The following is a 16,531-nucleotide window of genomic DNA, read 5'->3' on the forward strand; positions in this document are numbered from 1 at the left end:
GGACGATTCTGTATTACAATTTGGTGGAGGAACTTTAGGACATCCTTGGGGGAATGCACCTGGTGCAGCAGCTAATCGAGTGGCTTTAGAAGCTTGTGTACAAGCTCGTAACGAAGGGCGTGATCTTGCTCGCGAAGGTAATGAAATTATCCGAGCAGCTTGCAAATGGAGTCCTGAACTAGCCGCAGCTTGTGAAGTATGGAAGGCGATCAAATTCGAGTTCGAGCCGGTAGATACTATCGATAAGAAGGTCTAAAAAAAAATAAACGAAATAAAAAGAGAAAAAAATAAGTTATGAAATGCAGTAATTCTTCTTTATTCTTCTAATTGATTGCAATTAAACTCGGCTCAATCTTTTTTTTTATAAAAAAGATTGAGCCGAATAAAAATAGATCATGATATGATCATGAGACTTGACAAATCGAGATTCGTCTATTCTATATATCTAGAATATATATATATATTAAGGTATAATACAATAAAGAAATAAAAAGAAAATAATAAAATATAGTAGTATCATATGATAATGGAATCAAATACGCAGTATTTACAGAAAAAAGTCTTCGTTTATTGGGAAAGAATCAATATACTTTTAATGTCGAATCGGGATTCACTAAGACAGAAATAAAGCATTGGTTCAAACTCTTCTTTGGATTAAGGTGGTAGCTGTGAATAGCCATCGACTACCTGGAAAAGGTAGAAGAATAGGACCTATTCTGGGCCGTACAATGCATTACAGACGTATGATCATTACCCTTCAACCGGGTTATTCTATTCCACTTCTAGATAGAGAAAAAAACTAAAGGAGAATGAATGAAAAAAGACATAGTTTGGAAGTTAGACCTTTTTATAAGACTCTCTTTCAATTTCAAAAAAGAGGACGTTTGAAACTTTTAACAGGCGTAATCGTGAGTCAACATGCTAGAACTAGATAAGGAAGTTTTCTATAACCTTAATAAAAAGGATAAAAAGGTAGTTTTAGTTTATGACTCCGATCAAGAGCGAGAAATCCTTGATTTGGGATTGGACATAGAACCTGGACCCATCGGAGAGACGTTGAAAGGAGCGTATCCTGATGGTAAGAATTATACTTTCGTGGAAATACAGCGCTATAGACTTCAGTGTGGTAGAGTAGACGTTTTGTTCCTAATTTTTCTGGACCAAACCTCCGCTCCGACCCAACGATACATGAATTTTTTCTGTTCATATTCATAAATAAAAAAGATTAGGAATCGCAATGCTACTATATGCGTCCAGAGCAGTATTTTGAATACTATTCTTCTATAATCCATTATTGCGCGGGGTCTTACTAACAGGACTTCGCGGCACAGGACGGGTCTTCGTCGAAAAGCTAACACCACCCGGCATTTTCATACCCTTTCTTTGGGTGGTATATCGCCTTTAAAAGTCTAAGAGGGTAGTAGGGGGGATCTTAAGAGGGTAGTAGGGGATCTTAAGAGGGTAGTAGGGGATCTATAGTAGGTAAGATAATTTGCCCTTTGATTTTGATTGAATATACTATTTTTCTGCCTTTACCACGCATTATTGTATGCGCTTCTAGAGAAGTATGTATGCAGGAAGTAAATTCTAGTCGCTTTCTTTTGAATCCAATTTCAAATTAGATTAGAAAGATAGAAAGGCCATGAGGATGGGAAAATAAAAAAAATCTTTTTAATTAGTTCTCCTTTTTTGGAATTTTCTTATTATCCTTATCATTTTTTTTACAGAATATTTTGCAAACTAAAAAAATACAATAGTCAATATTCCTTATAATAGATATACTTAATTATATCATAAGAATCTTAAGATATTTTTCGACTAGATAGAAATAGTAAATTTGAATTGAGACACCTATTCCATGACGGATTTAAACTTACCTTCTATTTTCGTGCCTTTAGTAGGCTTAGTATTTCCGGCAATTGCAATGACTTCTTTATTTCTTTATGTGCAAAAAAAAAAGATTGTCTAGTATTTTTTAGTGTAAGTAATATAATATGGTAGGGTATGTGACTTTTTCTACACACACTTTCTACACACAAATGAAAAACGGCTATGGATGCAGATATAGGCTACGAGCATAAATGCATGAATATGCAGAGCTTGGTATAGCGAGTTTTTTTTTATTTATTTTAATTGAATCAACGAATATTTTTTGAATAGAAAGTCAATGTATCTAACCTATTATTTCACAGGAGTACTAGTTGCTGAAGGCGATTTCAGAATCAAAAAAAGTAAAGGCAAAATTATTTAGCTTATTCTCTCAATTTCAATCGACCGCTGCTGGATTTAGTATATCTAATATGAATTGGCGATCAGAACACATATGGGTAGAACTTCTAAAAGGTTCTCGAAAAAGGAGTAATTTTTTCTGGGCCTGTATTCTTTTTCTAGGTTCACTAGGATTCTTATTGGTTGGGACTTCCAGTTATCTTGGTAAGAATATTATATCTATACTTCCATCTCAAGAAATTCTTTTTTTTCCGCAGGGGGTCGTGATGTCTTTCTACGGAATCGCAGGCCTATTCATTAGCTCCTACCTGTGGTGTACTATTTTGTGGAATGTAGGTAGTGGTTATGACCGATTCGATAGAAAAGAGGGAATAGTTTGCATTTTTCGTTGGGGATTCCCTGGAATAAAACGTCGCGTCTTCCTTCGATTCCTTATGCGGGATATCCAATCAATTAGAATTCAGGTTAAAGAGGGTCTTTATCCTCGTCGTATTCTTTATATGGAAATCCGGGGCCAGGGGATCATTCCCTTGACTCGTACTGATGATAAGTTTTTTACTCCACGAGAAATTGAACAAAAAGCTGCCGAATTGGCCTATTTCTTGCGCGTACCAATTGAAGTATTTTGAGGTATCTTTTTTGAACTGAATTGAATGAAGAAAAGATAAATTGGAAGAAGAAAAGTTTTCTCAACATGGGGAGGAAGTCCCTTCGAAATTGGATTTGTTATTGTAAGGGGATTTTTAAGTATTTATCTAAAGGAAGGAACAAACGAGGATAAGATAAAATTATTTTAAATTTTTTTTGTCGAAGTTAGATATATTGCATACTATTCTTCTCTTCCATTTTCACCCGAAAGGGCTTTTTTTATTCTATTTCACTATTTCATTCCATCTAGATCTAAGAAAGAACCCAATGCACTGAAATTCCACTAATATACAAAAAAGAAGAATAGATACAGGGTATCAAACCTATAGAGTTTTTGCTTCAAAGAAATAGAAATATCATGAAATAGAAATATCATCATATAGAGTCAGGGAATGGAATAGAGTCAGCGAATGAAGCATATTCATTAACAACTCCATTTACAGATCAAAAATGAAAAAAAAGAAAGCATTGCCTTCTTTACTATATCTTGTATTTATCGTACTTTTGCCTTGGGGGGTCTCTTCCTCATTTAACAAATGTCTGGAACTTTGGATTAAGAATTGGTGGAATACCAGGCAATCCGAAACTCTCTTAACTGATATTCAAGAGAAAAGGATTCTAGAAAGATTCATAGAATTAGAAGAACTTTCTCTCTTGGACGAGATGATAAAAGGGAAACTAAAGACACATGTACAAAAACCTCCTACAGGAATACACAAGGAAATAATACAATGGGTCAAAATAAATAATGAGGATCATCTCCATATCATTTTGCATTTCTCGACAAATATAATCTGTTTGGCTATTCTAAGTGGTTCTTTTTTTCTGGGTAAAGAGGAACTTGTCATTTTGAATTCTTGGGTTCAGGAATTCTTCTATAATTTAAATGACTCAATAAAAGCTTTTTTTATTCTTTTAGTTACTGATTTTTTTGTTGGATTTCACTCCACCCGTGGTTGGGAACTAGTAATTCGTTGGGTCTATAACGATTTTGGATGGGCTCCTAATGAGCTTATTTTCACTATTTTTGTTTGTAGTTTTCCAGTAATTCTAGATACATGTTTGAAATTTTGGGTCTTTTTTTGTTTAAACCGTCTATCTCCTTCGCTTGTAGTCATTTATCATTCAATTAGTGAAGCATAAATTCATTTGATCTCCCGATATTAATATTAATCAAATTAGCATCTTTCTTTAGAAAGAAAGCCCTTTTCCATTTTACCAAAATTCTTTCTATTTATACCTGCTTTAAGGTATTCATCATTGCAGTACAACTGTTGCAGTAGAATGCCAACAAATTCGTGTATAGGGAACTAGATTAGCTTAGCTACCTATCTAATTTATTGTAGAAATTCTGGGATCTGTGATTGGACATGGAAAATAGAAATACTTTTTCTTGGGTAAAGGAACAGATAACTCGATCGATTTCTGTATCGATCATGATATACGTAATAACTCGGACATCTATTTCAAATGCATATCCCATTTTTGCGCAGCAGGGTTATGAAAACCCACGAGAAGCAACTGGGCGAATTGTATGTGCCAATTGCCATTTAGCTAGCAAGCCCGTCGATATTGAAGTTCCCCAAGCTGTGCTTCCCGATACTGTATTTGAAGCAGTTCTTCGAATTCCTTATGATATGCAATTGAAACAAGTTCTTGCTAATGGAAAAAAGGGAGGGTTGAATGTAGGTGCTGTTCTTATTTTGCCCGAGGGATTTGAATTAGCGCCGCCCGACCGTATTTCCCCTGAGTTAAAAGAAAAGATAGGAAATCTTGCTTTTCAGAGTTATCGTCCCGATAAAAAAAATATTCTTGTGATAGGCCCTGTTCCCGGTAAGAAATATAGTGAAATTGTCTTTCCCATTCTTTCCCCTGATCCTGCTACGAAGAAAGATGCTCATTTCTTAAAATATCCTATATATGTAGGGGGAAACCGAGGAAGAGGACAGATCTATCCTGATGGTAGCAAGAGTAACAATACAGTCTATAATGCTACGTCAACAGGTATAGTAAGAAAAATACTACGTAAAGAAAAAGGGGGGTATGAAATATCCATAGTTGATGCATCAGATGGACGCCAAGTGATTGATATTATACCTCCCGGACCAGAACTTCTTGTTTCAGAGGGGGAATCCATCAAGATTGATCAACCATTAACAAGCAATCCTAATGTGGGAGGTTTTGGTCAGGGGGACGCAGAAATCGTGCTTCAGGATCCATTACGTGTCCAAGGCCTTTTGTTCTTCTTCGCATCCGTTATTTTGGCACAAGTTTTTTTGGTTCTCAAAAAGAAACAGTTTGAAAAGGTTCAATTGTACGAAATGAATTTCTAGGTCCCGGAATTTCTTACCATCAAGTTGGTAAAAAGCCTCGATTTATTGGCAATTGCTAGAATTATCTATGATCTTTTTTGGAAATCCTTTTTTTGTTTAGACTTTTTTTTGTTTACGAGATGTCTGGAATTCCTTATTTATATCTCATGCAAAAGAAGAGAATCCAAGGCAAAGGCGAGAACAATAAAATTTAAATTTCTTTCGAGGGATTGCAGGTCTTCTTAATCGTCTATTCGGCACAAGAAAAAGGCTTTTTCTTGTGCCGATTCTTCTTGTATCAAAATAAGAATCCTTTTTCTTCCTAATTCGTCAAAGATTACTTTACTATTTCTTCTTTATTCGGGTCTGTCTCTTGGGCCTCTTTTTCTTTTGCTTAGGTTTAGCCGAGGTAGTGGACAAACAGAGGGGAAGAAAATATGGCGGGGGACAAATTTCTTGTGATTGTAAGCAAATAGAATTGCTTGGCTTGTTTAATTAAGTTTAACTTCAAACTTACAGAAATTTTGCAAAAAAAAGTAAACTCTTCCATTGAAGGTTTTTTTTTTATTTTTAGGCTAGTTGAATAGTTTTGATTAAGGTTTTATTAGTTTATTACTCGAAACTAAATCAAGGATTTTCAGGATACTTCCTTTGTGGAATAAGATATTGGATCCTCGAGTGATCTCTTTTTCTTGTTGCTTCATAAGAGTGAATCGAATAGATTCAATTCGCGTTATAAGAGTAAAAATTCCGCGGGTCCTTTCCGCTCTAATCAGATAAAGGGGGTAAGGACCCGCTAAGCTCCTACTTTTTCATGTTTACAATCTGGTCCCTCCGATTACTATAGAGATGAACCCAATCCAGAATATGAACCATAAAAGAAAACACCTACTAAACCAATCACAGGAATACCAGCTACAGTACCTATCAGCCAAAGAGGAATTCTTCCAGTAGTATCGGCCATTTCCCCTACTTTCCTCCACATTTTATCAATTGGTCATGCTAGAGACAAAAACAGTCATGGGTAGTTATAAGGATGGTATCTTTCCAAATGGGATAAGAGAATTCTTATTAGTCTCTTTCTTTCTCTCAATTGAAGAAGTAATTGGAAAATAAAACAGCAAGTACAAAAATGAGTAATAAACCCCAGTATAGACTGGTACGATTCAATTCAACATTTTGTTCATTCGGGTTTGATTGTGTCATAGTTCTATAGTTGGAATTTGGTTTATCGTTGGATGAACTGCATTGCTGATATTGATCCCAAGAAAAAAACAGTAGGTACAGCTAGTCCGTGAATAGCCAGCCATCGCACTGTAAAAATAGGATAGGTTCGATCTATGGTCATTGAGGGCCTCCTAAAAGGATCTACTAAATTCATCGAGTTGTTCTAAAGAATCAAAACGGTCGGTTATTAACGGAATTCCTTGTCGGCTTTCCGTGAAATATTCGTTTGGCCTAGGACTTCCAAACACGTCATAAGCTAAACCCGTACTGACAAATAACCAACCCGCAATGAATAGGGAAGGTATAGTAATGCTATGAATAACCCAGTATCGAATACTGGTAATAATATCAGCAAAAGAACGTTCTCCCGTGCTTCCAGACATGCTGAACTCCCAAAATTTTTGTACATTCAAAAAAGGAATTGATTCCGTAAAAGATGGGATCAACCAGTAAATAGAAAATTACTGATATTTCATCCTTGTGAGATTGTCAATTTTGTACCAAAGGTGTATTTTGAGTATACCGAATTAGTATAGCTATCCTTCCTATGGCACAGCAATCTGGTTTTGCCTGGTTCCGAAACATAATTACTTTTTTTTGTCTATAGGTAAGCTATATGTTATTCAAGGCGTCAATAGAAAACCCCTTTTTTGTAGGTTCTATTTATTTTCCTTGGCTTCGGAATAATAGAGTAATTCGGAATAGCAGCCAAAATCTTGGGAAAATCTAAGTTAATGATCAATAGGTTTGGATAAATAATTTAGGAAGGATATTCTCATACTGACACAATACAAGGACAAGTATATATATGTGAAATTTATCCTTTCATAATTCGTAATTAATCCTTGTCTTGTTTGTTGGATTAGGTCTAACTTTCTTGACCAAACTGCGAGCGTGGAACTTTACGAGATGAAATAGGGAAAGACAGAAGATAGAATAGAACTTAAAAGGATAATTGAAGTGACTCGTCTTCGAATCTACTTTGGTTGGAGTTCGAAAAAGGAATAAAAATAAAGTAAATTCAAGGAAGAGCTTTCTTTTTTTTTTAACAGACCCTCGGGAGGTCGTGGAATGCTTTTCTTCTCCTCTTATTCCATATAGAATACAATCAGTTAAAATTAAAATAAGAAGGAATAGGGGAATATTCGATCGTTCAGTCCAAAAAGAGGGTCCTATTGAAAAAGAAATTATCCAAAATAGAAAGAAGTTTTTTTTTCAAATTCAATTGTTTATTTATCTCTTATTCCGAAATTTCCCTGAAAATCCAATTTCATTTTTTCATTCAATGGGGTTATATGATCTAGTTCTTAATATTATTACTTTACTCAATTGAAAAATTCCATAACAAATCTCTTGATTCGAAATTAGGGACTCATGTATCATCTGATGAATCCACTTTCTTTTACACTTCTGTATCTCACTCTATCTTGTTTTTTAGTATTATCTAAAATAACTGATGAATTATGAATTTTCCATAACTTAGGTAAATGCTTTACCAACATATGTAGTGTAGTAAAAAAAAATAAATGGAATTTAACTCTTTCATGCTTACTTTAACTAGTTATTTCGGTTTTCTACTGGCTGCTTTAACTATAACCCCAGCTCTATTTATTGGCTTGAACAAGATACGTCTTATTTGAATTGACTGAATAATAATAATTCAGAAAAGCAAAATCTTTCTTTGGGATTCCTGATATTCTACGACTCTTTTCCAGACTAATTAGGAATTCTTTTCTTGGTCATTGAGATTCGTGGATAATTTAGAGTACTATTTAGGGATAGATCGTACCTCTTTTTTTATCCCCCCGAACAAATCGAAATGATTGAAGTTTTTCTATTTGGAATCGTCTTAGGCCTAATTCCTATTACTTTAGCGGGATTATTCGTGACTGCGTATTTGCAATACAGGCGTGGGGATCAGTTGGATCTTTGATTGAGTCATTTTTTTTTTTTTATTGACCTCCTCTCTGGTCTGGAGGAGGTCAAATTGGAGTTACAATTCAATTTTGTTAAATTATTTTACTCTGCTTCGACATAAGATAGATGGAATCACGCTCTGTAGGATTTGAACCTACGACATCGGGTTTTGGAGACCCGCGTTCTACCGAACTGAACTAAGAGCGCTTTCATTCATTCAAAAAGAAAATCTTTTTCTATTCCTAATGTATCTCACGTACGTATAGTCTCCACAAATTCCAGTTATACCCACTTTACTTTAATTGATCTCGTTGCTACTGCCTATAAAGAAGAAAGAAGTAATAGGTAGGGATGACAGGATTTGAACCTGTGACATTTTGTACCCAAAACAAACGCGCTACCAAGCTGCGCTACATCCCTTTTCCAAATTAAATTGTTGTGCAATGCCATTGTACACAATTCCTGTCTTCTTTTCCACATCATAATTTTCTTATTCTTTCTCTATCTATATATAGAACCCTCGTGTCATTTCTTCTTTTTGGTCTCATATAATTAAGGAATTATATACAGCTAAAATCCAATAGAATTTCGCCTATAAAAGAAAGATTACTTTTCCTTGATAATATATAGGAAGAAGGGGTCATCTTTTTATTTTTTAGGGATAGGACAATTTCGGAAAATTTCGTCGATTATGGTTCAGTTTATATATAGCATAAGTTTATGATCATATATGTATTCCAACAAGGAAGGAGGATTTTCAATGCGGGATATAAAAACATATCTCTCTGTAGCACCCGTGCTAAGTACTCTATGGTTTGGTGCTTTAGCAGGTTTATTGATAGAAATTAATCGTTTATTCCCGGATGCTTTGTCATTCCCTTTTTTTTAATTCTAGTTATTGCTATGGGAGGGATAGATTTCTTCGTGATATGACAAAATTTTATCTTATCCTTTTCAATCTTTTTTTAGTATCGGAAGGAAAAAGAAAGAAAAGATGGATTGGGTTGAACCTCAGAGTCATTAAAAATTTGGTAAACCCTATTTTTAAAAATAGAAATTCAATTTAAAGGGGTACCCAAGCTAAATCAGGCCTCAGAAATCAGAGCATAGAAAAAGGCGGGGCTGACTAATTAAATGAAAGGATTTCGAACCAAAATCTTTGCTAATTCGACAAGGATTGTATTCTTTAATTATTTCTCTATTTTTTATTACTTAATTTAAGAATAAAAAAAAATTATTCTAATGAATTTTATTCTTCTTCTTCGGATTCAAAATAGAAGAATAAAAGAATAAGTAGAAGAATTAAATTAAGTCAATCCAAAAGGAAAAGGAGGTTCATGGCCAAGGGAAAAGATGTTAGAATCAGAGTTATTTTGGAATGCATCAGTTGTGTTCGAAAAGGTGCCAATGAGGAATCGACGGGGATTTCTAGATATAGTACTCAAAAGAATCGCCACAATACACCCGGACAATTAGAATTCAAAAAATTTTGTCGTTATTGTCGCAAGCATACGACTCATCACGAAATAAAGAAATAGGAACATCGTGTATTCGATCTTTCCAAACAACAGAAAGAGTAAGAACTTCATATTTTATATATAAATAAAACATAGTATAGAATACAAAATACAAATCAACTCATCTGATTTCCGGTCGATATTATTTCATATGTATAGAGGGTATTCATATACTATAAATATGAATCAAATAAGATATGGATCAAAGAAAAACTACTTCTTCTGGATCCTAAATTAATAAAATAAAGAAGTGCATTTTCCAATTTTAAATTAAATAAGGAATAAATCATGTATACATCTAAACAACCTTTTCTTAAATCTAAGCAACCCTTTAGTAAATCCAAGCAAACTTTTAATAAATCCAAGCAACCCTTTCGTAAATCCAAGCAAACTTTTCGTAAATTCAAACAACCTTTTCGTAAATCTAAACAACCTTTTCGTAGGCGTCCCCGGATTGGCCCGGGAGATCGAATTGATTATAGAAACATGAGTTTAATTAATAGATTTATTAGTGAACAAGGAAAAATATTATCGAGACGAATAAATAGATTAACCTTGAAACAACAACGATTAATTACTCTTGCTATAAAACAGGCTCGTATTTTATCTTTTTTACCGTTTCGTAACTATGAGAACGAAAAACAATTTCAAGCCCAGTCAATTTCAATAATTACAGGTTCTAGACCCAGAAAAAATAGACATATTCCTCAATTAACGCAAAAGTACAATTCCAATCGAAACTTAAGAAACTACAACCAAAATTTAAGAAACAACAACCGGAACTTAAGTTCCGATTGTTGATGTTTTATTCGAATTCGCAAGGGCCAGACCTATATATATTATAAAGAAAGTAATCCAGCTCGTCGATTCCTACCACTTAATCTTAATTTATTGTATCTTCCCGGAGTTCCCTCTCCGGGAATTCATCTTTTATTATTCCAGTATATTACTTTATTTATACCTTTAATTGATGATCTTTATTTTATTGGAAATCGTGTAAAGATTATTTGGATTTGATACAGCTACTTGTGCAAGCATTTTACGATTAAGAATCAATTTCTTCTTGTACAGGTTGTGTATTAATTTACTATAACTATCGAATACTTTATATACCCGCGTTGCTGCGTTTATCCGAGTGATCCACAAACGACGAAAATCCCTCTTTTGCCTACCTCTATCTCGATGAGAGGAAACAAAAGCTCTTTTTACTTGTTGGGTAATCATTCGATTAAGTCTTAAATGAGCCCCTCTAAAGTTTGAGGCAAATGAACGCATTTTTGTTCGTCGTCTCCGGGCTATATATCCTCGCGGAACTCTGGTCATTGAATCAAATTAACCTTAATGAATAACTAATGATTTCTCTTCTTTTAGCCACCCTTTTTCTCATTAATAACAAAACTAATTATTCCGATATATAAAATATTAATTCCAATGGCTTTTGCTATAGTAACCTTCCCAACCACGATTTTTTATTCCACTCCGTTCAGTTATTTCTATACGAAATAACAAATTCATTCTAAATAATACTAAAAAAAATAGTGGGTTCCATCGTTTCTATGGTTCCCTTTTAAACGGTGAGGCCCTCTCTATACACCGGAGCCCTTTCTTTCATCAAAAAGTATTACGAACTTGTATAGTTCACATTCTTTGGCTCTACCTATCCATTATAGAGTAAATAGCTCTTTTCACAATAAGAGTTATCCATACAGTGACGGTATTTAATTATGAAAGTTGGCTAAGTAGCTGACCCTGTTAGTCCGTTCTTTATAAGATAAAAGAGCATAAGCCTTTTTCTTTTTATTACTATTTCCTCCGCTTAATGGATAACCATTTGCTACCAATGGGAGAATTGCTTCTTATTTCCAAATTTAGATAATTCGATTTGCACCAAAGGAAACCAGAAATTCCATATACCATAGAAATCTAGGATAGAGAAGCTATATCCTATTCATTGGTACTAATCAGGGATACTTCAAATTTTTTTTATATTTGTTTGAAGTCATGATCTGAACGAGTCGCACATACACCCTAGCACATGTTCCTCGACGCTGAGGGCATCCTTTAAGCGCAGCCGTTTTTCTAGCATTTCGTATTGGCTGTCTTGCGTTTCTAATAAGTTGTTTAACCGTTGGCATGTTGTATGTATATAGAAAAAAATGGATTGGTTTAGATCCATCTTAACCTGATGATTGCTCATCATGAAGTCTTTCTATTTTCTATTAAATCGAGGAAAACACGAATTTAGCTGTGAAATAACTTTACAAGAAATCCGGACACTACCAATCCTTAAACATTTCCGGAAACCACACTGGATCAGTATCGCAGTGCTTGTCAATCATTTCATCCCCTACAATATCGACAAGTCCATAAGCTTTGGCTTCGTCTGCTGACATAAAAACATCCCTTTCCATGTCTTCGGATACAACCCAAAAAGGCTTGCCTGTTCTTAGTGCATAAACCCTTGTGATCATTTCGCGAACTTTGTGTAACTCTTCTACTTCTAGTAAAAATTCTGGTGTCCTTGCCCGATAATAAGCACTAGCAGGTTGGTGAAGCATAATCCTCGCGTGAGGGAATGCTATACGCTTGGCGGGTTCTCCTCCAAGCAGAATGAAGGACGCCATGGACGCGGCTATTCCGAGGCATATTGTATATATATCTGGTGTCACCGTTTGCATCGTATCAAAAATAGCCATTCCTGAGATTAGCCAACCGCCTGGGGAGTTTATAAACAAAAAAATATCACTAATTCCATCTTCTATACTCAGATATACCATGAGACCTGTAATATGATTCGTGATCTCGCAACGAATCTCTTGACCTAAAAAAAGTGTCCTTTCTCGATACATAACATTGTATAAGTCAACCCAAGTCGCTTCTTCATCTCCAGGAATCCGGTAAGGTACTTTTGGAACACCAATGGGCATATTAGATTAATATTATTAAATTTAAGTAAGAAACACTTTAATATGGAAACGTAAGAATGGAACAGAAAGAAAGAATCTGCAGTTTATTGTCTTAATTTTTATTCTTATTCTATTCTATTTTATTCTTATTCTATTCTATATGAATACTATAGATTCTATTAATACATAGATGGAAAGGTTATACATATAAGAAAGGTAAGACAGATTGAATAAAGAAAAAGGAATGGGTGATTCGAATGCTAAACAAAGAGGGGTAGCGATCTATTCTTCGTTTTTTCCAAATTGGCCAAGTTACCCATTGCATATTGGCACTTATCGAGTATAGAATAGATCTGCTTCTCTTTCTTCTTATGAACAGAATTGGCTTCTTATTTTTAATGGAATGAAATAAATATTCGCGCTTTCTGACACAGAATCCCCTAGAAGGGTTAGGTACAATGGATAATCTTTTTCAATGCGATAAAATAAAGCGACATCGTGTCTATTTTTCTTTGCTAAAGGGGTATTTCCATGGGTTTGCCTTGGTATCGTGTTCATACTGTCGTATTGAATGATCCGGGTCGATTGCTTGCGGTGCATATAATGCACACAGCTCTAGTTTCTGGTTGGGCTGGCTCAATGGCTTTATACGAATTAGCAGTTTTTGATCCCTCTGATCCTGTTCTGGATCCAATGTGGAGACAAGGTATGTTCGTAATTCCCTTCATGACTCGTTTAGGAATAACGGATTCGTGGGGTGGTTGGAGTATTTCAGGAGGAACTGTAACAAATCCGGGTATTTGGAGTTATGAAGGTGTGGCAGCTACGCATATTGTGTTTTCTGGCTTGTGTTTCTTGGCAGCGATCTGGCATTGGGTATATTGGGACCTAGAAATATTCTCTGATGAGCGGACGGGAAAACCCTCTTTGGATTTGCCCAAGATCTTTGGAATTCATTTATTTCTTGCAGGGGTGGCTTGCTTTGGCTTTGGGGCATTTCATGTAACGGGTTTGTATGGTCCTGGGATATGGGTATCCGATCCTTATGGACTAACTGGAAAAGTACAAGCTGTAAATCCAGCGTGGGGTGCAGAAGGTTTTGATCCTTTTGTTCCGGGGGGAATAGCTTCTCATCATATTGCTGCGGGTACATTGGGTATATTAGCGGGCTTATTCCATCTTAGTGTCCGTCCGCCTCAACGTCTATATAAAGGATTACGTATGGGCAATATTGAAACTGTACTTTCCAGTAGTATCGCTGCTGTTTTTTTTGCAGCTTTCGTAGTTGCTGGAACTATGTGGTATGGGTCAGCAACGACCCCAATCGAATTATTTGGGCCTACTCGTTATCAGTGGGATCAGGGATACTTTCAGCAAGAAATATATCGAAGAGTTAGCAATGGTTTAGCCGAAAATCTTAGTTTATCAGAAGCTTGGTCTAAAATTCCCGAAAAATTAGCCTTTTATGATTATATTGGTAATAATCCGGCAAAAGGGGGATTATTCAGAGCGGGCTCAATGGACAATGGGGATGGAATAGCTGTTGGATGGTTAGGACATCCCGTCTTTAGAGATAAAGAAGGACGTGAGCTTTTTGTACGCCGTATGCCTACTTTTTTTGAAACATTTCCGGTTGTTTTGGTAGATGAGGAGGGAATTGTTAGAGCGGACGTTCCTTTTAGAAGAGCAGAATCCAAATATAGTGTTGAACAAGTAGGCGTAACGGTGGAGTTCTATGGTGGCGAACTTAATGGAGTAAATTATTCTGATCCTGCTACTGTAAAAAAATATGCGAGGCGTTCTCAATTAGGGGAAATTTTTGAATTAGACCGGGCTACTTTGAAATCCGATGGTGTTTTTCGCAGCAGTCCAAGGGGTTGGTTCACTTTTGGTCATGCTACCTTTGCTTTGCTCTTCTTTTTCGGACACATTTGGCATGGCGCTAGAACATTGTTCCGAGATGTTTTTGCTGGTATTGATCCAGATTTGGATGCTCAAGTGGAATTTGGAACATTCCAAAAAGTGGGAGATCCAACTACAAAGAAACAGGCAGTCTGATACACATTGTTATGGTATCTTTCACCTCTCTTTTTTGATTTGACATCTCCCATCCTTTCTTTGACTCTTTTTCTTTCTTTATATGGGAAATTCTCCCAAATGACAAATGAATAGGTGTGGAAGTTATAATTGTAAATAAACCACGATCGAATCTATGGAAGCATTGGTTTATACGTTCCTTTTAGTTTCGACTTTAGGGATAATTTTTTTCGCTATCTTCTTCCGAGAACCACCTAAGGTTCCACCAACTCCAACTAAAAGAATAAAATAATTTCATTTAAGTAAGAAGTCTCCCAGATAGGGGGACTTCTTACTTAAATTAGTCTCCGTGTTCTTCGAATGGATCTCTTAATTGTTGAGAGGGTTGCCCAAACGCGGTATATAAGGCATACCCAGTAAAGCTTACAAGTAAACCAGATATGGAGATGGCGACTAAAGTTGCTGTTTCCATTTTTATAGAATTTCAAGATTACAATGGATCTACGAAAAGATCGTGTATTTACAACTACAACGGAATAGTATACAAAGTCAACACCAATGATTAAATATAATTTATGGCTACACAAACCGTTGAAGATAGTTCTAAACCTAGGCCAAAACGAACTGGTGCAGGTAGTTTACTGAAACCCTTGAATTCGGAATATGGGAAAGTCGCCCCGGGTTGGGGGACTACTCCTTTTATGGGGGTCGCAATGGCTTTATTCGCTATATTCCTATCTATCATTTTAGAAATTTATAATTCTTCCATTTTACTGGATGGAATTTTAACCAATTAGGTTTCTACTAACTAAAACTAGGAAGTCAGAGTTTTTCCATCCAAAAAAGCCTTTCTAGTTTAAGCTCTACATTTCTAGATATTATGGTAGTTCGACCGCGGAATTTTTTTGTTTCGGTATCTCTGGAATATGAGTGTGTGACTTGTTAGAATTGATCCTATTGATAATACATAGAAAGGGCCTGTTATCTCTATCAAGATGATTCTAATTCGTCAGATATTATTTATTCTAGTATCTGGAACACGAAATAGATAGAGTGGATCAAAAAAAATGGAACTATGATTCATACTCACTATTAAGACCTCGCAACCAGACTGAAAAATTCAAGTAGTTCTTAAATAAAAATAAAAAAGAAATTTTCTTCCTTACAATTTTGTTTGCCCAAAAGACAACTTTTTTTCTATCGATTTTGTCGAGTCATTACACTGATTCAATTTCAATAAATGATTATCAAGCGGTTCTTATTCGAAGAACCCTTGCCTTTTGTTTAGCTTGAGACTAAATCATCGTGGCTCTAGTATGAATCTAAGGTTTTAATTGAACTGATTCATAGGATCACAACAAGATAATTTCTATATTACGCATAAAAAAAAATCCAAAATAGGGAAGAGAAAAGTCAAGAAGCCTCTAATGACCAACATAAGGGAAAGGAAGAAAGAAAGACGCGCCAACTTGAGATTTTTTGGCATTATCATCACAAAGAAGATATTCCGGATTTTTTTTATTTGCTATCTTCAAGGCAAATCGACCCGATTCAGTGGCTGATGAAGTTTTGAACCTTTTTTCTAATATTCGTTGAAAATTTGTGTGTTTCTGCTTGAGCCGTACGAGATGAAATTTTCATATACGGCTCTTAGAGGGGGGCGTGGGTTAGTTACCTATCTCAATAAAGTATATGATTGGTTTGAGGAACGTCTTGAGATTCAGGCAATTGCGGATGA

The 16,531-nt window shown here is 35.4% G+C and overlaps 1 protein-coding gene and 2 non-coding genes across 3 annotated transcripts; 1 reads left to right on the forward strand and 2 right to left on the reverse strand.

Moving 5' to 3' along the window:
- Positions 1 to 8,466: 8,466 nt before the first annotated feature.
- Positions 8,467 to 8,540, reverse strand: TRNAW-CCA. The gene has a single exon. It is a non-coding gene; the product is annotated as a tRNA-Trp (tRNA).
- Positions 8,541 to 8,679: 139 nt separating this feature from the next.
- Positions 8,680 to 8,753, reverse strand: TRNAP-UGG. Its single transcript has one exon. It is a non-coding gene; the product is annotated as a tRNA-Pro (tRNA).
- Positions 8,754 to 10,079: 1,326 nt separating this feature from the next.
- LOC123421455 (30S ribosomal protein S18, chloroplastic) lies at positions 10,080 to 16,239 on the forward strand. Its single transcript, XM_045107542.1, has one exon. The coding sequence runs from the start codon at positions 10,139 to 10,141 to the stop codon at positions 10,649 to 10,651; it is 513 nt and encodes a 170-aa protein (XP_044963477.1). The 5' UTR covers positions 10,080 to 10,138; the 3' UTR covers positions 10,652 to 16,239.
- Positions 16,240 to 16,531: the final 292 nt, after the last annotated feature.

Source organism: Hordeum vulgare, unplaced genomic scaffold (assembly GCF_904849725.1).
Source record: "Hordeum vulgare subsp. vulgare unplaced genomic scaffold, MorexV3_pseudomolecules_assembly, whole genome shotgun sequence".
Lineage (NCBI taxonomy): Eukaryota > Viridiplantae > Streptophyta > Magnoliopsida > Poales > Poaceae > Hordeum > Hordeum vulgare.

Coding starts and splice junctions, on each gene's coding strand:
- LOC123421455 (XM_045107542.1), top strand. CDS start 10,139: ATGTATACATCTAAACAACCTTTTCTTAAATCTAAGCAACCCTTTAGT.